This window comes from Tiliqua scincoides, chromosome 2 (genome assembly GCF_035046505.1).
Source record: "Tiliqua scincoides isolate rTilSci1 chromosome 2, rTilSci1.hap2, whole genome shotgun sequence".
Taxonomy (NCBI): Eukaryota; Metazoa; Chordata; class Lepidosauria; order Squamata; family Scincidae; genus Tiliqua; species Tiliqua scincoides.
Window position 1 is genome coordinate 169,853,427 of NC_089822.1, and position 22,341 is coordinate 169,875,767.

The 22,341-nt window shown below is 43.5% G+C and overlaps 1 protein-coding gene across 4 annotated transcripts in view; it reads right to left on the minus strand.

Moving 5' to 3' along the window:
* GABRB2 (gamma-aminobutyric acid type A receptor subunit beta2) overlaps positions 1–22,341 on the minus strand; it is a 145,312-nt gene that overhangs the window by 66,284 nt on the left and 56,687 nt on the right. For all 4 annotated transcript variants that reach the window (XM_066614079.1, XM_066614078.1, XM_066614077.1 and 1 more), the window contains one exon: positions 191–273. In XM_066614079.1, the coding sequence (XP_066470176.1) occupies positions 191–273 (83 nt within the window). The remainder of the gene's footprint in view (positions 1–190; positions 274–22,341) is intronic.

Here is a 22,341-nt window from a genome sequence, read left to right on the forward strand (position 1 = left end):
TGCGCCACAAATTACTAATCCCATCTGGAGAGCTAAATTTGTTTTGTGTGTTTACAAGGACCTAAATGTCATCAGACAGAGAAATAACTAGGTTAGTAGCATGTGAAAAAAAAAGAAAAGAAAAAAGTTAAATGCCTGAACCGGAACTGGTTTGAGCATGCAGTAAGTAGGATTTACAAAAAGTACTTACAGCTCTCAATCTCCAGTGTGCAGTTTTGTTCATCCAGGGGATATCTTCGGAGGTCCATCATACATGCAGCTGTTGTCGTAATTCTAAAAAAGAAGCATATACTTATGCATATATATATTGTTCTGCATTCTGAAATACAGATAAAAGACAGAAGACACATTGCTTCATTCTACCTGTTGTCATTTTCACACATAGGGAAAAGACTTGTATACTTGTATAAAGGCTTGTTTACTTTCTTGTATACTTGTATGCAAGAAAACTATCCACCATTTTTGCCCAACTGAAGGACAAGCTGAATGCGCTATTCATTGATTCATAATGGAGTACAGTTTCATTCAAACTTGACATCCTATTTCTCAGATATAGTTTGATACAAATTCCCCATCCTACTTCTTATTTCAGTGTTCCTCAAACTGTGGGTTGGGACCCACTAGGTGGGTCGCAAACAAATTTCAGGTGGGTTCCCATTCATTTCAATATTTTATTTTTAACATATGAGACTTGATGCTACCATGGTATGTGACTGCGTTTGGGGAAATGTTACAGACCTGTATTTTTAACAATGATAGTAAATGGGACTTACACCTGGGTAAGTGTGGGTAGAATTGCAGCCTAGGATTGTTAAAAATTTTCCTGCTTGATGATGTCACTTCCAGTCATGACTTCACTTCTGGTGTATCTTGAAAGATACTCATTCTAAAAAGTGGGTCCTGGTGCTAAATGTGTGAGAACCACTGTCCTATTTCTTTAAAACTACTTAAATATCCACATGCCTCGAGAGGAAGTCAAAAGAGCAGAAACACAGGCTAGGGAGTGAATCCCATCATGAATAAGGGAACAGTTCACAGGGGTTCAAGTAGGCAGTTCCAGGCATCAGGAACAGCAATGGAGAAAGGGCAGAGCTGTTTCAGCTTCTCCATCCTCAGCTATCTGAAGGTCTCCTGCTCACTCAAGTAGCTCCACCTTTTCTCCCTTGCTGCTCCTGAACACTGGGAATGCCTCCCTGAACCCTGTGGGATGTTCCTTTACTCATGGTCTTCACATCCCACCTGACCTGCACATCCCATTTCAGCTTCACTACCCTTTGCTATCTGAACATCTCTTGCTTACTTAAAGAGTGAAGGTCACAGGTCAGACAGAATCAGGATATGAATGCTGAGAGGCAGGAAGGGCCAAGGCCATGGATGGCTTTGAATGAAAGGACAAGAAGCTTGCCTGGGAGCAGACAGGAAGCCAGTGAAGGATTTAAGATGGGTTTGATCGGTGTGATGAATGATGAATGTCCTTACCAGAAGGCAGCTGGAAGATGGAGAAGGGATTACAGCATACCAGTAAGAAAGAAATTGCAGTAGTCAAGGCAAGAGTCTACCAGAGAATTTTTTATGAAGTGTCAGAGATTCCTGCAATATTCTTAGGACTTAATATGCAGAGCCAGGAGATGCTACATACTGTTCTAAAGGATGGACAGTGACAGTGTCGGTGGATAAAGTGAAAGTAAGAGGGGAGGAGAGTTTTGGGAGCCTTCTTATATACTAACATCAGGTATCGTACCAGGAGAAAGCAGGCTGGCTAATAGTGGTTAGTGCTCACACACCCCTTCCTGCTCCCTGCTTTCCCCTTTTACTGTGACAGCAGCTGAATGGGTGTGTGTGTGTGGGGGGGGGGAGAACTGTACTTTCAATCTACTGGCACCATCCCAGGCTACAAAAACTAGACAAAGGCAGGCTGATTTAGTAAGAATCCCCTAGGGGTTCTTACTAAAAATCAAAACTGCAGGATTTCTGTGAGAGCAATCAGACATGACAACCCACTGAATTATTCAAAACCATGGACTAGGAGCTGGGATGCTACTCTAGAGCAAAGCATACTGAACAATCACCCACCCACTTGGCATCATAGCGTCACTAAAGAAGTAAGCGGGTTTGGAGTGAAACTCCCCAACTTTTTATTCCTTTACATGTCTAGCTAGAATTACAGTCCCCATCACTGGTTATGTACATTGTCCAAAGAATCCCTGGATGATGTCATCCAATTACCCGATTGGAAGAGTGGAACTCACCTGGCCACTCCATTCCATCCCTTCACCTAGACAGAAAGGCTTTGTGGCCCAACAGGTGAGACCTAGTTATACGGAAAAATTATCTGAATCCCCAAACACACATAACTGCATGTTAATGGCTTTTAAAACAAAGGACAAAAGGCTGCTGCAGGCCACTCTTGCCCTAGTTGCTTGCAGGCTGCTGAGCTCGCCCAAGAGCTCTGGGGAGATAGAAGTGCCCCAAAATAAAGAAAAATAGGCCAAAAACAGTGAAAAAACAGGGCATTCAAGCAAGATATTTTTATATCTGTGCAAGTGTTCCCTTCCCGACTGGCTCGGCTAACAAACTCATAAGAACAAATCTGATATGTCAATTCAACTATACTTTGGTTTAGTTCTCACAGTGTTAATAAATCTATGTCACTTGTACCACTGTGTAAACCTGTACTATTCTTGTCCACAGGTGGGGGTTCACATGACTTGACTGAACACTTCATGTAAAATATTCAATCTGCCTAGGAAAATAGGAGAAGTGTTCCAGACTAGTTTTATGCCCAACTCACCAGTTTTCTATGTGGAGAGGATTTTTTCTATCATATGAGCTCCTAATCTGCAGGCCAAAATGGTACAGCTCATTTACCACCACAGTTTCAGTTTATGAAAATGAGACCTATATCTACCTAAGAAGGGAAGGAAACATTATCCTCCAAGTTAAATTAATGAAACATATTTTGCAGAAAACTCATGATTGAAATTTCTCTGCCTTGATGCATATTATATTCAATTACTCATGTTGGCAATGAAATTGCTACAAATTTGCAACGACGGAGGTAGAATCCATGTATATTACCTGTACTTTAACAAAATGGACAATCCTAGACATTATCATGTTGAACACAAATATATAGAAAACTACCTTAGATATAGGTTTATTTTAATATATGTGCTTATTCTGTTTAACATCACCCCCAACTAGATTTCTACTGTTAAAAAATGCTTTGCAAAAAGCAGACATATTTCAGTGGCACAAGACCCCCTCCTTTCATAAATACTCTGTAGGCTAGTTACACAGTGTGTATTGCACACACTTTGTGACAACAAACAGCATAAAACTTGCTATTTTTAACACATAAGAGAAAACCTTTTAGAAAGGGTAGAGGAATCTGCACCATTAAAATTCATTTATTGCTAGGTCTGAGAAAGGAATTGCCCTGAGCTGTATCAAGGCAAACAAGTACAGTACCATGGTTTATTACTTGAATTCTGTTCACATCTTTGTAAGAAAAGGCAGTATGAAATCTTAAAATTCTGTAACATTGCATAATAATTTGCAGTACTGGAAAGTAGGAGAATTTTGAACTTACCAACAGATTTTGAAAACAAATATATTCTGTGCTTCACAAAACATATATAGAACATTATTCGCATATGAAGGCCTATCAGACTTTAAATGGAAAATTTTAGGAAACTGATCCTAATGCTTAAAATCCTAACATATGGTTTACTGCAGTGCCCGACAAGCACTAAATTGTCATTCTGTTCTGCTAAATGCAGCCCCTCACATCACCAAGTCTGGCCACCACTCAGAAAATGACAATTCGTGGAGGGTCCAAACTGACCTGCAGCTCAATTGCCTTTGAACATGCTTCCAAACTATGTTTTCTTACAATTTCAGCCTAAAACTAATGAAACTATCACCATCATTGGCATCCTTCAGTCTCGGAAGACTATGGTATCGCGCTCTGAAAAGTGGTTCTAGAACAGCGTCTAGGGTGGCTGAAAAGGCCAATTTGGAAGTGACAATCCCTTCCACACTGGGAACAAATATAGTCTGCCCCTGGTGAGTCTCCCTGGCTTCGGGCCTTCCTTCTTTGCCTCAGTCTGCCGGGCAAGTGTCTCTTCAAACTGGGAGAGGCCACGCTGCACAGCCTGTCTCCAAGCGGGCCGCTCAGTGGCCAAGGTTTCCCACCTGTTGAGGTCCACTCCTAAGGCCTTCAGATCCCTCTTGCAGATGTCCTTGTATCGTAGCTGTGGTCTACCTGTAGGGTGCTTTCCCTGCATGAGTTCTCCATGGAGAACTTTTTATCTATGATATCCGGCATTATATTCAATAAAAACAATTCTGGTTTAAATAATATTATCTTTTAAGTTATTTTTGAAACTAACTCATTATTTTATTCCAGGAACTTTTAGCTTTATCACAGCTCCAGCATAAATGGTAAAAAGTACCAACATGATTCTGACATTTCCAACATTGACTACTTGGTCCTGGATACATTTTTGCCATTTTAATTGGTGTCAAATGGAGATGGTATGTAGCTCAATGTCACATTAAGGTTAAAATCCTACACTCATTTACCTACGAGTATGTCCTATGGAACATGTGGCTCTAACAGAGTGGCTATGGTTGGGGAGGTCATGACAAATTCCTGTACTTCAAAATTTACCACTCTAACACTAGTAGTAACTTGGTACAGTTACATTTAGGATTTATAAATATGGTAGCAGATAATATTAGCAGAGGCAAAATGATAAGCACAGAAGTTAGAAGACTATCTCCATGGTTTGCCATAAGGCTGCAAAGAGAACCAGAAGCCTATAAATGCATATAACCAGAGTGACCAGATAGCAGATGGAGGACAGAATGCCTCTACCTTTAACCATTGTCTCGAAGAGGGAACTTTGGCAGGTGCAGCTTTTTAAACCCTTCGATGTTGAGCTGCACCTGCTCAAATTTCCTCTTCTAGACAATGGTTAAAGGTAGAGGCACTCTTTCCACTGGATCTGGTCAGGCTGCATATGACAGATAGCGTTGCATGAGAGAGGATGCAACCTAAGAGGGTTTCCGGTGCAAGGGTATTTCTAGAAAAATGGATGATCAGGTAGGATAAAATCACCCCACCATCTGAATAGTGCTTACGTGAATGGGAGTATCCTTCACTTACTGGGACAACAAATATGTACTCATGTGCATTGGGTTAGAACTCTTGTTTCACTGTTCAAGAAGAAAATAATGGCTCATGAATGCTATAGCCTCATGGGAAAAGGAAGAACTGTTCAAAAGGAAGGTTGCAACTCTATACTCACTTTCCTGAGAGTAAATTCCACTGAACTCAATGGGACTGCTTCGGAGTAAAACTGTATAGTATTACATAGTAATATTTACTATTATTACAGTATGACACTCTGGAGAAGGGAGTGGTAGTGGCAGTAACTAGTCTGTGAAATCCAGCCTGGGCTTAAGGAGTCTTCAGGCACTGAAGTACCATAACCAACCAAATCTAGAATAGCAGCACTGGATGAAACTGTTCTGCTATTTGCTTCAAACAGAAGTGGTGGATCTAACTCAGGTTTCTGCTAGCTGAACCAATGAGGTTTGATGGGATGTTTCAATCTTAATAGATTCTAATAATAATTCTTTTTTTCCCCCTTCATTTATGAAGAGTACAAATCCTTCCCCTTGTCTTAAAAACAATGAGTCGGTGACATGTCCACTCTTTTGTTTTATGCCTAATAAAGGTTTTGTTGACTGTTGACTGACACTCTTTTGCATCTTCCCAAGACAGTGCATGTACAAGCTGAGACAAATACAAGTTTGAGAAAATTTTTGGGAAAATATCAAATGTGAAAAATTAAAAAAAATTCCAATTCTCTCTACACAACCATATACTGAACCCACACCTGGTTTAAGAGAAAGCCAACATGCACACAGAAGGACAAACTCAAGTTTCTAATTAGCAACCTCACTGATGATCTCTGAGTACAAATTATTTTCTGCCCCTGACTGCATACCTTTATTAAGACTCTTATCAGGAGTCCTCCATGCATGACGGCTAAGCACAGGTGACTCTTATGTCTGAAATAGTTACCAAAGCTGTGCACTTGTAGCTATGCCCAGTGTTCACTTCTCTTTCTTGGAAGCAGGCCTGTTTTTTAACAGTTGGAAAGGTTGGCAGCAGCCCCAGTTATAAATATATGGAAATCTGAGGACAAAACTGCCTTGTGATTAATTTCTTTCCTGCACAGAGAGATCAGCTTCGAAAGATCAGCTTTGAAGAAAAATGATCAAGGATTTTAGCAACAGTATTTTCCTCCTTTCTTTTAATTTGCTGCCTGTAGTAAAATTCAGGATAATTCTGTTTTCTTGTCCCTTGTGGGGAAAAAAAACATATTTCAGTTTCCCTTCACCTTGTGGAGTGAGATGGAGGTCTTGGTGACCACAATCCTATGCATGCCTACTCAGAGGTAAATCTCACTGTGTTCAATGGGGCTTACTCCCAATAGCATTACTGCATATACGATTGCAGCCTGAAAGCCGAAACCTAAACAGTGCGCGCTGGCTCACTGCTGGCACGCACTGTCACAAACGTGCCGTAAAGCACGTTTGCGAGTCTTCAGTGTTGGCCCAGCACCATAGCTAGCCCAACACCAGGGCTCGCGCCGGTGGAAAGCTGGTGCTCTATCACTTGGTGGTCACCCAAACCACCGGGCAGCAGAGAGGTAGATGGGGGTGTGGGGGGCGAGGCAAGCTGGGGTGAGGGGAGGGCGGGAGGAAGGTGGGACCAGTGGAGCTCAGCTCCACTGGATCCTGAGCTCCGTGTCAGGTCCTGTGGCCCGACATGGAGGCTCTTGATACTGCAGCAGCCCAAGGGCTGCTGGAGAATCAAGTAGTTCCATTGTGGGGCTACTTCCCTTTCTTTCTCCTGAGGAGCTGGCGGCAGCTGCCCAGTGCACTTGGGATACTGTGGTAGCCATTTTTGGTGCTGCGGCAGTCCCGCACACCGGATACCTTAGGACCGAGCTGTGAGACTATAATTTAGAGACAACCCTTTAAGCCATTTCTGCCCAACACTGAATATACACAACGGAGACCAAATGTGTACACCTGTGAGTCAGACGAAAATGCGTTAAATAGGAATGATTACAAAATTTGTTCCCCTTCTGAATTCCTCCCCAGATTATAGAATCCCCAATTATCCAGTCTTGCTTATGGAATGGCTACAGTGCATTAGCAATTCACTATTCTTCCATATTTTATTTCCAGACTTATCCATCCAAGTTACCAGTGCACACCAGTACTCACTGATGAAACATAAAACAACAAAGAATGTTGCACAACATCACAGCAAGGTTATTCCTTGTGCAAAGAGTTAACTGGGATGGGAAAAAAGAAATGTGAATTTACATTAGGACTGAAAGCTTCAACAAAAGGCACATGCACCTATTCCAGAAGCAATTTTAGAAATGTTCGTGTTAAATTAGAAGAAAAGCAGAATGGAAAGTGGAGTCAAGCCATGCCTGGAGAGACAAAGGAGTGGGGAAATCTGCTCATGATACAAACAGACTACAACCCTAGCAGAACTTCACGTGGCCCTGGACTCTCTCGCCTCTGGCAAGGCACCTGGGAAAGACAGCATCCCTGCTGAAGTCCTAAAGTGCTGCAAAGAGATAATCGCCACTGAGCTGCATGAAATCCTCTGCTGGAGAGAAGGTGGAGTACCACAGGACATGAGAGATGCAAACATCGTCACGCTGTACAAGAACAAAGGCGACAGGGGTGACTGCAATAACTACTGTGGCATCTCTCTCCTTAGCGTTGTAGGAAAGCTGTTTGCCTGAGCAGCACTAAAGAGGCTCCAGGTACTTGCAGAGAACATCTATCCAGAATCACAGTGTGGCTTCCGAGCCAACAGGTCCACCACTGATATAGTATTCTCCCTTAGACAGCTGCAGGAGAAATGCAGAGAACGACGACAGCCACCCTTTATAGCCTTCATAGATCTCACAAAGGCTTTCAACCTGGTCAGCAGAGACGGCCTCTTCAAGATTCTCCCCAAGATCGGATGTCCACCCAGGCTCCTCAGCATCATCAGGTCTTTCCACGAGGACTTGAAGGGCACTGTAGTCTTTGTTGGCTCCACAACAGACCCCTTTGACATCCAAAGCAGTGTGAAGCAGGGCTGTGTTCTTGCACCAACCTTGTTTGGAATTTTCTTCGCTGTCCTGCTGAAGCAGGCCTTTGGAACTGCAACAGAAGGCATCTATCTCCGGACCAGATCAGACGGAAAGCTCTTCAACCTCTCCAGACTGAGAGCAAAGTCCAAAGTCCAGCTGAAATGTCTGCATGACTTCCTCTTTGCCGACGATACAGCTGTCACTGCCCACTCTGCCAAAGATCTCCAGCAGCTCATGGATTGTTTTAGCAAGGCCTGCCAAGATTTTGGACTGACAATCAGCCTGAAGAAACTCAGGTCATGGTTCAGGATGTGGACTCACCTCCCTGCATTGCAATCTCTGCGCATGAGCTGGAGGTTGTCCATGACTTTGTGTACCTTGGCTCAACGATCTCCGACACTCTTTCTCTGGATACCGAGCTAAACCAATGCATCGGTAAAGCAGCTACCATGTTTTCCAGACTCACAAAGAGAGTCTGGTCCAACAAGAAGCTGACAGAACATACCAAGATCCAGGTCTACAGAGCTTGCGTCCTGAGTACACTTCTGTACTGCAGCGAGTCATGGACTCTTCACTCACAACAGGAGAGGAAACTGAACGCTTTCCACGTGCGCTGCCTCCGACGCATCCTCGGTATCACCTGGCAGGACAAAGTTCCAAACAACACAGTCCTGGAACAAGCTGGAATCCCCAGCGTGCATACACTGCTGAAACAGAGACGCCTGCATTGGCTTGGTCATGTCGTGAGAATGGGCGATGGTCAGATCCCAAAGGATCTCCTCTATGGAGAACTTGTGCAGGGAAAGCGCCCTACAGGTAGACCACAGCTGCGCTACAAGGATATCTGCAAGAGGGATCTGAAAGTCTCAGGAATGAACCTCAACAGATGGGAAACCTTGGCCTCTGAGCGTTCTGCTTGGAGGCAGGCTGTGCAGCATGGCCTTTCCCAGTTTGAAGAGACACTCGGCCAACAGACTGAGGCTAAGAGGCAAAGAAAGAAGGCCCATAGCCAGGGAGACAGACCAGGGACAGACTGCACTTGCTCCCAGTGTGGAAGGGATTGTCACTCCCGAATCGGCCTTTTCAGCCACACTAGACGCTGTTCTAGAACCACCTTTCAGAGCGCGATACCATAGTTTTTCGAGACTGAAGGTTGCCAACAAAGGTATTCATTTTAGTAAGTTGCTGCCATGATCCGTCTCACTGCATGCAAACAATTTTATTTATGAAAAGCCAGCACCTGGTCCTGACATATACATGGTCCTGGTCATTACATATAAGTAATGAAATGTTTAGGATGGGGTACAACATGTCACTGCAGTTGCAAGCCACTGCATGGTTTCAGTATTTTTAGCAAACCTGGGACACCATGCTGATGCACCTTTATTGCACGGTCAATCCCATGCTCTTTCTGCTGCAGCGCTCCAAGATCTACTATACCCCCTCAGTCTAAGTAATCTGTCACTGAGGGAGGCCACCAGAAGATTGCTTCTACATTGACCGCTGACTGGTTGCTGGCCAGTTGCTAGTATGCTGCTCTTGCAACTCCAGGCACTTGTCATCATCCTAGCTAAAGGAGACTGAATTTTTCCAGTACATGAATCTCAGTGCCAGACATTCTGAGAGTCTAGTTAAGCAGAGATTGTGACTTTCTGAAAGTCACTCAGAAATTTACTTGGCAGAGCTGGGATTTGAACCCAGTTCTCTCTAGCATAGGCTGAACATTATGTTCACGACATCTCACTGGCTCTTCTTGTGACGGGAAGCATTGTGGCATCAAACAAGAAGCCCTCCAAAGCAAAGCAAGGCATTTTTTACATTTTGAAGGTGATGAGAATGAAAACAGATTTTAGTGGGGCACACTGACGTGAAGGAAACTAGACCAGTTCTGAGCTATTATTAGAACGCAGATGCAACTAATGCTTCCTGCGAAAAGAGCACCTTTTAGTCTGGACGGGGACTGTCCAGTGGAACCAATAAGGAAGCTGTAAGAGGCCATAATGGTCTGCTGCTGCTTCATGGAGAATGAATGGGTTTTTCCTATGCATAACTTCCACACATTTCAGTGGAACAGTCTTTAATAACAACAGCAGCTACCATAGCAGCAGCAATGTCCATTAAAATTTCAGTGATTTCTTTTTCTCAAAAATCCTGCTGCAATACAAAGTTAGGAAAGCAATATCAAATATGATCCAGGTCAGTGTTCTTAATAAGCGATTGTGTCACAACACAGATGACCAGTAACCAGTGCTTCACAGATCACATTTCACTCACTGGTGAGGAAATCAGTTAAATTTTAGAAGTGATGAATCAATAAACAAATACAAAATGTTATGACAAGCAGTCCTTTGGCTCTATATTAATGGGAACTAACTGCCTGCTTGCTTTGAATATACTGTACGTTAATGTAAATAGTTTTTCATAGGAAAGAAATTTATTAATACTAGAAAAATAAAATGAATTACATAGGAACATACTTGGGAAAGACAGGAAGGAAAACCAGAAAGTCAAGGTATTACCAGTATGCATTTGCTAGGAAGATGCAAGGTTTAAACTACCTTGGAGGAAAAATCCATTACGGGGTACAAGCCATGATGTGTATGCGCAACCTCCTGATTTTAGAAATGGGCTATGTCAGATGCCAGATGCAAGGGAGGGCACCAGGATGCAGGTCTCTTGTTATCTGGTGTGCTCCCTAGGGCATTTGGCGGGCCGCTGTGAGATACAGGAAGCTGGACTAGATGGGCCTACGGCCTGATCCAGTGGGGCTGTTCTTATGTTCTTACAGTAGTAAGACTGAAAGGTACTTCACACACTTTAAAAATGAATGTGGCTGCAAGTGACAGGCAGTCCAATTCTAGCCTTCACTGGCACAGACAAGCTGCATGGCTTGTACCGTATTCAGAGCAGATTAGGAGGTGGCTGGAGGTTTCCCTGAGTATTGCCCCAGGCTCTCCTATGGGGATTCTTGAATCTGTGCCAGCTATATAGCTAGTGCAAATCCAGGAAGCCTGGTATAAGGCTGGGAGGGCCGGGAAAAGGGTTGGGATATGAAGGATGAGGCCTTGTGGGGTCATTATTCAGACCAGATGAGCAGCAGGGAAATTCCAGCCAGGCAACAGGGAAGGGTAAAGGTTTTGGTTTTGCATTGAGCAGGAGGGGGAAGGGAGGTGGGAGCAGGCTCTCTTGTCCATCTCTGAAGGAACCGATGATCATTGGATGAAGGTTTTTTTTTCCCCTGGACAAGTGAGGGAAGAAGGTGGGGTAGAGGTGGTACCTAGACATCCAAGAGAAATGGCATGGCTCCAGCAAGCTAACTGAATGACCCGCTGCAATGAGACGACTTCTGAGTAGAGCTGCAAAGGATTGGGTCATTCTGGTATGCCTCCAAGCTGCTGCACATGACCCTGCTCCCTCTTAATGCTTCTGTTCCCACCACACCCAGTCTGTCCCACCCCCTCCTGCTTTGTTTTACAGTATCATACCACATCTCTGCAAGATGATTTGGCTCTTTAATTACTATATTCTGATCCAGAAGACAAAAATTTCCTATGAGGTGGTATAGCCATGTGATTATAAGCAGTACATTAGAAATTTAATATTTTTGTGGTGCAGAAAGGTGTTTTCTTCCCAGGAAAGCAACAAACTAAGCAATAATAGACACAGAACATCTTTGAACACTATAACAACACAAGAACAAATACAATGGAGTGTGAAAAGAAGAAGCCATTTTAGATTACAGGATTAAAATAGCTTCTCCACCAATATTTATTTCCAAGGAATTTCCAGAATAGGTGTGATTTAGATCCAGGAACTGACATTTTTTTTTTAATGGTGGGGAGGAGGAAGGTCTCTGTTGTTGTTGTTGTTGTTGTTGTTGTTGTTGTTGTAGTAATGCTTGCATTCTGTCATTAGGTGCCATTGTTGTGTTGTTTGCTTCACAGACTCAACAGATCAGTACTACAGTGGGATCTAGCAGTAGAGCACCAAAACGTTGCATCAGTGCTTGAGCAAGTGATATCTGGCCAGCCCTGAGAGACAGATGCATCTATACTCATTCAACACAAGCAAAGAATCAAGGACTGAAGCCTGCATAGATGAAAGCTGGAGGATGCTTAGCACAACGAGGCCAACCTAAAGTATGCTGGTATCCATTTTCAATCACCAGAGGACAACACAGGAAACAGATAACTCTGATCAATTAAACTTTACACATTTTAATGGTGTAAACCCGTGTGTGTTGCTGAAATAAAGAATACAAATATATCAGATTCTCCTCTATTAAAAGAAAAGAAACCAAAACTCTAGTGAAGCGAATACTCCATTTTTTTCTGGGCAAGAATTATTGCCATTATTCAAGAACTGTTTACTACTGCAATAATATTGTACCATTTTACTAGACTACCAGATGTGGGGATGTATGTATCTCGAAACAATCAGCCTTTTCCAGCCCAGGGCTATTGTGCCTGCCTGAAAACACCAAAAAGAACACACTGTGCAGCCATCCGTAACTCAGACATCCATAAGTCAGGAAGCCAGTGTAAATCCCTGTAGAAAAGATTCCCTGAAGGCAGAAGCTACAGAATGGTGGGAATAGATGTCTATACAGTGTTTGCCTGGATCTACACTTGTAGCAACTGGGGCTACTGTTCAATGGTAAATCTATCTGGTAACATCTACATATATCGTGACCTTTCCAATTCCTTTGCTTATACTTTAAGCCTTATAGTGTTTTCATTGGTGGGATAAGCTAATAAACATGTTGAAAACTTCATATCGCATGCTTTGTAATTTCCAGTTTTCCTGCAATACCGAAATCAGCAACAAAGCTACGTGGAAGTCTTCTAAGCCAGTCTTCCTAGATCAAACAGAGTCGCCATCCAACCCAGCAAGTTAAGAACATAAGAACAGCCCCACTGGATCAGGCCATAGGCCCATCTAGTCCAGCTTCCTGTATCTCACAATGGCCCACCAAATGCCCCAGGGAGCACACCTGATAACAAGAGACCTGCATCCTGGTGCCCTCCCTTGCACTGGCATTCTGACATAGCCAATTTCTAAAATTTGAGCCTCTCTGAGGCTCCCAATAGGGTTGGAAACTGTGCTTCTGGTTTCCCGGAAGCACAGTTTATAGTGTCAGGGAACCTCAGAAAGGCTTCCCTGAGGCAGTCTAGGGTCACGCGAGGCTCCATAAGCCTCAGGTGAGTGGGGGGACGGGGACAGACAGATTTGCATGGGGGGACAGCAACAGCCTGTGGGGTCGCTGTCCCCAGGCCGTGGGACCGGGGAGGTACACCACTGAAATTACTTACGGAAACACTAGGGTTCATCTGAGTTTTGTGAGTTTGGTATTTTTCTTGAGAAGGAAAGCATTTGTTAATTCAGATTAAAATTAAGCCAGGAGTAATTTCAGTTCAACTCTAAAAACACATACAGACATGTTCATGATATGTTCTCTGCAATTTTTTTAAAATTATGTACTGTATCGACCAGCAGCTAGGTGATCACTTAATTGCCAGGGCTAAGCTTAGAATACATGACTTTATACAAACATGGCATTCATGCTGACCAAAATGACTTGAGACACAACACTGTAGAAACAACAGGCCGGCTCATCTAAGCAGCAGAATCACAATCTGAATTCTGCGTAGGAGGAACCCACAGAATGCCACTGAACAGAACAGAGCATTTGGTTGCAATACAGAGAAAAGCTGAGAAACAGGCACATAATGGATTTAAGATTACAGTCTACCACTTGACTGATTTTAATAACAAATACAGCAGTGGTTATGAGAGTGATATAAAACCTGCTGTTATTAGATGTATCTGGTGTAGGAGTCGATGGCTCCATATCAAAACCAGAAAATGTAACTAGACTAAGAGCAAGCTCGTACGTTTAAGGCAATGAAAACTGAGTAATGGGCAGCCCAATTCTAAGCTGCGCAGGCATAGCGGGGTCACGTGGCTTTCACTGTACCCAGTGCAGCTCAGGAACAGGCTGGAAGTCTACTCACAGTAAGGGGATACTTTCCACCTTACCCCAGCCTGCCCAATGGGGCAACTTGGATCTGAGCCAGTTATGTGGCTGGTACAAGTCCTGTATAGTGTTCAGGCCCAGGAGTGAGGATAGGATACAATGGAGGCCTGCACCACTGATCTTGCCCCTCCATCTGGGCCTGAATTGTCCCCTGTTCCACCCTCCCCTGCCCAGAAACACACCCTCCGCAGCTCTGATTAACCTCTTGCCACCCCTCCACCAAATGACGTGAGTCCGCTGGCGGTTATTCTCAGGATGCAGGGTCAGTGGGGCAGCTCAGGCCTCCCTGCTGGCACTGCTAACTCTCCGAGTGTCACAAGCATGCTTTACAGCACATTTATGCAACTTTTGGCCAGCACAGGGACTGATGGGCCAGCTTAAGTTTGGGTTTGAATTGCATCATCAGTTTTATTTTCTTATTTCCACAGTTACATGGAAGGCAAACCCATTGATTGAATCACTTCACTCCCTAGTAGCATGCAAGTCCTAACTCTATCTAGATTCTGCCTGAGAAGGACTCAATTCAAATGCTGCCATCAGCAAATGCCATGACTGACATTCATAATACTCAATCAGAATTTCCATTATTTACAACCTGTGCCCAAGGGATGGATGGTTGTTTTTGCCTATTGGTCTTTGAGCAAATGACTTTTCGAAGTCAGTTGCTTACGGACATATTGAAACTATCTGGAAGCCATTCCTTGATAAAATATCTTAAGCCACGTGAACCACATAGATTATCCATTCAAAGTTATGGGGCCCGATCCTATCCAGAACCAATGACAGCTCCAAATGGCTACTGTTGTATCCTGTACTGGATTCAAGCAGACTGGAGGACTCCTTGGGGTAAGGGGACATTCGTCCCTTCCCCCAAGTAAAGCCCCAGCTTGATCTATGGAGCTGCTCAATTGGGTTATTGCACTAGCACTGACTTGAGAAGCCTGGTGTTGGGCTCTTGAGCTTGACATGGGATATAGAATTTGGTGGGTGTCTTGCCACAACTCCTCCCCACTGGGTATCGTGCCCGCTTAAGGCAGGTTAGTTTCCTTGTTTAACTCACCAGTGCAGCAAGCAAAAGTCAGAGTCCAGTTCCATTCTACAGATTCCAAATAATCCAAGTCAAAGTCCAAAGTCAATATGTCGGGTCACAGTCCAGGGTCAGATTCCAGGTAAGCCAGTTAGTCAATGCAAGGTGCCAAATCAGAGTCCAGAAGCGATAAGCCAGGTCACAGTCCAAGGTCAGATTCCAGGTAAGCCAGTTAGTCAATCAGTTAGTCTCATCTCGTCCAAACATTCACTCCTCCTACAACCCACACCACTTCTTGTCTCAGGTGCTCCTTATATCCTGAGGGATCTCATTGCCTCTTAGTGGCTGCAGCTGTGCAGCACACCCTTTGCAGAAAGGCCAGGCCTTAACACTTAAAGGGGCCACTGCAGACACCACATTCTACCTCCTCGCCAGATCTTCTGTGGTTCCCATACAGTGGAGGAGGCCTCTGTCAGTTCCTTCTCCCTCCTGGTCTGTCCCAACCCCCTTCCGCCCTCTTCTCATCCAGAAACACCTCTCTCCTGCCATCCTTCTCATGCCGCTCAGCACTGACCTGCTTGCCGGTGGCGGCTGGGGGGGTTAATCTGAGGTGTTGATGGGGTGGCGCAGGCCTCCTTGGCGGTGCTGCTTCCTCTCTGGGTGGCACAAACGTGCCTTATGGCACATTTCCAATACCCGCTACCAGTGCTGGGGCTACAGCACTGGTGGTAGGGTAGCTTAGGATCAGGTGCCGGACTGCTTATGTATCCATTCCCTCCTTTAGTAACTTGAAATTTGTAATGATCACATTTATGTAATGTTCTCTCTCTCTCTCTCTCTCTCTCTCTCTCTCTCTCTTGCATAAAAGAAAAAGTAAAGCAATAAAAAAAAGAATTTCCAGTGTATAGAGGTGTTTGTTTCTGGTGAGTAAGATAGGATTACAGTTTAAGTCATACTGAACATAATGGGATTACTTTTGAGTAAAATAACACAATTTTCAAACACCTCTACTAGAGTACAACAAATGAAAATTACAGGTCAAATTAATGTCATCTCTTTTTTGTGCTTGCTGATTTAATTACTGATTTCAATTAGAGCCCTGGATGGATATCTTGAAATAAAACACATTTGTTTGCATGCATACCCATTTTAGTGGTCCAAGACCACTTATGCAGCTTCTGTAACAACCTCCTTTAATATTACTCTAATCAAGTAAGAACTTGCTATGAAAAATGCTTAGCATACATATCTCTCCTTCATGGGTCATCACCACGGACTTAATATTTTGCTCTATATTTCTTTTCCCAGTTCCATTTACATGACTGGTACCCCAGTGAAAAATGAGGATATAATTCTCAACCCTCTGAAGTCAGTACAACATTTCAAATGATTTCAATGAAAATGGAATGCATTCCATTTTACTGTCCATATCACAGTTCTCTCCACTGGTCTTCCCATCGCTTACTATCCCAGTAAACTTGTAGAACACAGGAACTGTACTGAATTCAGATGAATAGGTCAAGCTTAGAGGAAATTAAATGATATGAAACAAACAAGATGTGTCCAGATGAAGACAGACTCTCTCTCAACTTGCGCAAATGAATATTCAAGAATTACAAACAGATATTAATGCAGCTAATGCAGATTTTTAAAAAACTTATCTTTTTTTGGTTAAAGTAGTAAGGATGAAGTTGGAAATATTTCTCATAACATGTGGGAAGAATATTCAGCACTTCAATTTCCTACATATTATGTGGCTGTACACTTACGGTCTAATCTTATGGGGCTTTTACAAGTGTGGAACAAGCATTCTGCTGTTGTAAAAGGTCCAGCAACAGTATGAACAAAGTGATGCTGTGGAGCCAGCCACAGCCACAAAATGGCAGCAGCTTTACACTTCCACTGCCACGGAGCCCTGGCAGCACTGACATTGGTAAGTTAGTGGCTGGGGCATGTCATTGGCAGGGAGGGCACAGGGCAGGGAAGGTATATCCCAGCAGCCCCAGCATGTGCCTGAATCCTATACCCTTCCTTCAAACCCATCACACCTCTTTTATCTCCTAAGACTGCTGACAGCTATGCACAGCTGCCATAGCTCAGAGGAAGCCCAGAAGCAAACCAGAAGCCTATGCAGTGGTTAAGTAGAAAATATTTTTACTTACCTCTGGCAGGCATCCTGATCCCCCCTAACCTTAGATGCAGTGTGTATTCTGTCAGTGCAGCTGCATCATCATTAACAGTGAGGGACAGGGTTGGGGCCGAAATCTTTCTACTGTATTTGAAATCAGCAAAAATAACTAAGGAGTATGAGAACAGGGGGAGTAGGAGTCTAAACAATATTTATGAACATTAATGTTTTAAGAGTTTTTTTACATAGCTAAAGTATAATTCCTTGAGTTCTTGTGTGTGCTGGCAGGAATATGCAGTTCACACCAGGCCAAATTGTTATCTTTAGAAGACCAAGTAAAATGGGCCACCTGAGAATAAATGTAGACTCAATTGAACTTTCTTATTACAGAGGAGGAAAGGATGATGGGGAAGAAAATCTGCAGCAAATTTCTGAACAGGAAATCAAGTAGAAAAGGGCGCATTATCTGTAATTCAAGAGAAAAATGCAGTATATCATGCTAGAAATTATGCTTCAAGCCTTCTTAGAGAGAAAGAGGCAGGTCACGATTCCAAGCTGTAAGTGTGGGGTTGTGAGTCACTCTTATGGAAAAATGAGACATGTGAAATATATTTATAACTTGGCATGGGGATATTGCTCGATGATCATCTAAAACATGCACATGTCAAAAAGATCAACGACTTTTTAGGCATTGTTTTCTGCTTAACAAGATATGAGCTTTCTCCCTACTCCAAAAGGCATCATGGGTATAGCTTATGATTAACTGGAAATTTTTGGATGGTCATTATGTTCAAAACTATGCCCATTTACTTTCTCCCATATATAAATGATTGCCACTAATTCCACTTGTTACAATTAGGAAAGCCCTGAGACTGTGCTGTCCATTCATCGCTGAAAAGGACTTAACTGGAGAAACGTTTCTCTCTTCTGAAGGCAGATCTAGAATTGGGGGGAAGGGAATATTTTGAAAGCTCCTCCCCCCCCCAAAAAAAACCCAGTTTCAGAAACTCTACAGAGGAAAAGATTCATTGCAGAAAATGATAATAAAGACAAAATGAACGCAAATGAGTATTTGCCTGTGGAATTTCAAAGAACTTTCGCTAGTATGATATTACTCCTGGACCTATAGGCAAGGTCAGGCAAAAACCCAAGCTTAGAGCCATGCAACCCCTGAGCTTGTCTGACCAAACATAATGAACTAAAGTTTGAGCAAATATGTATTATATATTCTTTGTGAGCCTTCCATGTTGCTTCTATTTCCTTGATCTTTCAACTTTCCTGTCAAACTTTAAGTCAAACGTTCCTGGCAAAAGCATCTCTGTTAAGTGCAAATTAGGTGTTTCTTAGAACAAAAACAGACATATTCTTTTTATTCAATTGCTGATTTTTTCCTCTCTCATCATTCCTCTCAAAAGCATTCATTGTTAAATGCAAATTAGGTGTTTTCATTACAACTCTAATAGTAAAAACACCTAATTAACATTCTACAATTAGACTTTGGGGAAGGAAGTTTTTCAGAGAGCTAAAGAACATCCAGGCAAGTGAGAAGACTAACAGGGAGTGTATACAAGAAAGCTTGGCACAAAGCAATAGGTCATTTGAGTTGGGGAAGCTTCACTGTGCTATGTAACTTGTAGGGATTGCACTGTTCCATTTGTTTCAATTACTCTGGAACTTCTCTGGACGTGCCCACACTTCCAAGGAGCCTAAACATTCCCCTCTAGGGTGTTTGCTTAGCTCTTCTTAGGCTGTGAACCATTATTTGGACAAAAAACTTGATGTAAACTAAAACCAATTCTGAATATGTGTAGTATCTCATTTTACATTTTGAAATGCAGAAAGACTTTGTCAGGGAAGATATGTTCATTTTATTACACAAGCAGTCATGATGTGGTAAGAAAATTTGTGTTCTGTCCCTTGTGAACCTCAACAATGCCACTAAGAGCACAATCCTAACCCCTTATGTCAGTGCTTTTCAGCACTGGCATAGCAGTGCCAATGGGGCATGTGCTGCATCCTGCAGTTGGGTGTCAGTCATGAAGGCCTCCTCAAAGCAAGGGAATGTTTGTTCCCTTACCTCAGAGCTGCATTGCCCTTATGTCAGTGCTGGAAAACACTGACATAAAGGGGTTAGGACTGCGCCCTAGAAGGTACAACTTCAGCCCACAGCAGGAGAAAGGGGCTCAGGTGAAAAGCCCCTGCTTTGCATGTAGGATGTCCCAAATTCTATCTCTAGCATCTCCAAGGAGAGCTAGGAAAGGATTCTGTCTGGATCCGCAGGCTGACACTGTCAGCCAAGAGGAGACATTATTGACTTGGGTGGACCAATTGCTTGATTTCGTGGAAAGCACCTTTGTTTGTTCACAGGACTATCAGACATGGAGACTGCTTGGACGGGACAGAACTTAGCCTCAACCACAGATTAGGAAAACAACTGAGAAACAAATGTTTCTGCAACAGAGGTTGAGGCAGACAATCACAGAAACTAGTTCCATCTGAACTTCAGAGACTGAAGAATAAATGTACATCTACAAATATGCTGCCACTGCAAGGGGCGGAACTGGCACAATCCTCGATCATCCTATCTTGACTCATGAGCCCATGATTTTAGATGCATGCCTTAAATGCAAACATAGTAAGATTGAAGCAGCAACCTCACCTTCCTCTGTTCGATTCCCTCTCCCATGGATTGATAAAACTGAGATCCATATGCAGAAACAGTGGTTGGAATATACATGGAGACAGTATATTTGAAACATCAGGGAGATATTCATGAAATGAAAGAATCTGATGGAAAGACTCTGTTCTTAAAAGGATAGAGTTTATCAAAAGAACCTCTGACAAAGGGCCCAATCTTATCCAACTTTCCAGCACAGATGCAGCAGTGCCAACAGGGCATGTGCTGCATCCTGTGGTGTGAGAGCATAGAGGATAATTTAAGATAAGGGAATATTTGTTCCCTTACCTCAGAGCTGCATCGCGGCTACACTAGTGCAGGAAAGTTGGATAGCATTGGGCCCTAAATCCTTTTTACTAGGAATTGGCTTTCTGAAAGCATGTTCAGTGGTGATGTGACGAGAAAATTTTCATAAGCTGTGCTAACATGGCTTCCCCAGCTTGAATGTATGAAACCTTTCGCATAAAGGTTAACAGTCCAATCATATCCCCCACCATTGAATGTGATGCAGCTGTGCTGACGGAGCGCATGCTACATCCAGTGGGGGTGGGGTTATCAAGAGACAAGTAAAAACCATTTATGGGTCTCCTTGGAACCATACCAGCTATGTAGCTGATGTAAGACTGAGGAGAGAAAGGGCGTGGGGCAGGTTGGGTTATAGGATCTGGTTGTGTGCTTTTGCTGCTGAGATCCACCCCTTCCAACCCGTGACCCACCCTCGAACTTTTCCCAAACTCCTCCCTCCCTGCCAATAAACTGCCCTCTCCACCAATTTACCTAGATTGCATCTTGCATCTGGGCATGCCTGGAGCATGTGCAGAGCCACTGGCCAGTTCTGCCAGTGGTCCATCATGCATGATGGCAGCATGTTTCTGCCATCACTGGGCCTTTCATAAGAACAGCCCCACAGGATCAGGTCATAGGCCCATCTAGTCCAGCTTCCTGTATCTCACAGCGGCCCACCAAATGCCCCAGGGAGAACACCAGATAACAAGAGACCTGCATCCTGGTGCCCTCCCTTGCATCTGACATAGCCCATTTTTAAAATCAGGAGTTTGCACATACACATCATGGCTTATAACCCGTAATGGATTTTTCCTCCAGAAACTTGTCCAATCCCCTTTTAAAGGCATCCAGGCCAGATGCCGTCACCACATCCTGTGGCAAGGAGTTCCACAGACCGACCACACGCTGAGTAAAGAAATATTTACTTTTATCTGTTCTAACTCTCCCAACACTCAATTTTAGTGGATGACCCCCGGTTCTGGTGTTATGTGAGAGTGTAAAGAGCATATCTCTATCCACTTGATCCTTCCCATGAATAATTTTGTATGTCTCAATCATGTCCCCCCTCAGGTGTCTCCATTCTAGACTGAAGAGGCCCAAATGCCCTAGTCTTTCCTCATAAGGAAGGTGTCCCAGCCCAGTAATCATCTTAGTCGCTCTCTTTTGCACCTTTTCCATTTCCACTACGTCTTTTTTGAGATGTGGCGACCAGAACTGAACACAATACTCCAGGTGTGGCCTTACCATCGATTTGTACAACAGCATTATAATATTAGCCGTTTTGTTGTCAATACCTTTTCTAATGATCCCAAGCATAGTATTGGCCTTCTTCACTGCCGCCGCACATTGGGTTAACACTTTCATCGACCTGTCCACCACCACCCCAAGCTCTCTCTCCTGATCTGTCACAGACAGCTCAGAACCTATCAGTCTATATGTGAAATTTTGATTTTTTGCCCCAATGTGCATGACTTTACACTTACTTACATTGAAACACATCTGCCATTTTGCTGCCCATTCTGCCAGTTTGGAGAGATCCTTCTGGAGCTCCTCATAATCACTTCTGGTCTTCACCACTTGGAAAAGTTTGGTGTCGTCTGCAAACTTTGCCACCTCACTGCTCAATCCTGTCTCCAAATCATTTATGAAGAGGTTGAAAAGCACTGGTCCCAGGACAGATCCTTGGGGCACACCGCTTTTCACCTCTCTCCATTGTGAAAATTGCCCATTGACACCCACTCTCTGTTTCCTGGTCTTCAATCAGGTTTCAATCCAGGAGAGAACCTGCCCTCTAATTCCCTGACTGTGGAGTTTTTTCAGTAGCCTTTGGTGAGGGACCGTGTCAAACGCCTTCTGAAAGTCCAGATATATAATGCCCACAGGTTCTCCTGCATCCACATGCCTGCTGACCTTTTCAAAGAATTCTAAAAGGTTTGTGAGGCAAGACTTACCCTTACAGAAGCTATGCTGATTCTCCCTCAGCAAAGCCTGTTTGTATATGTG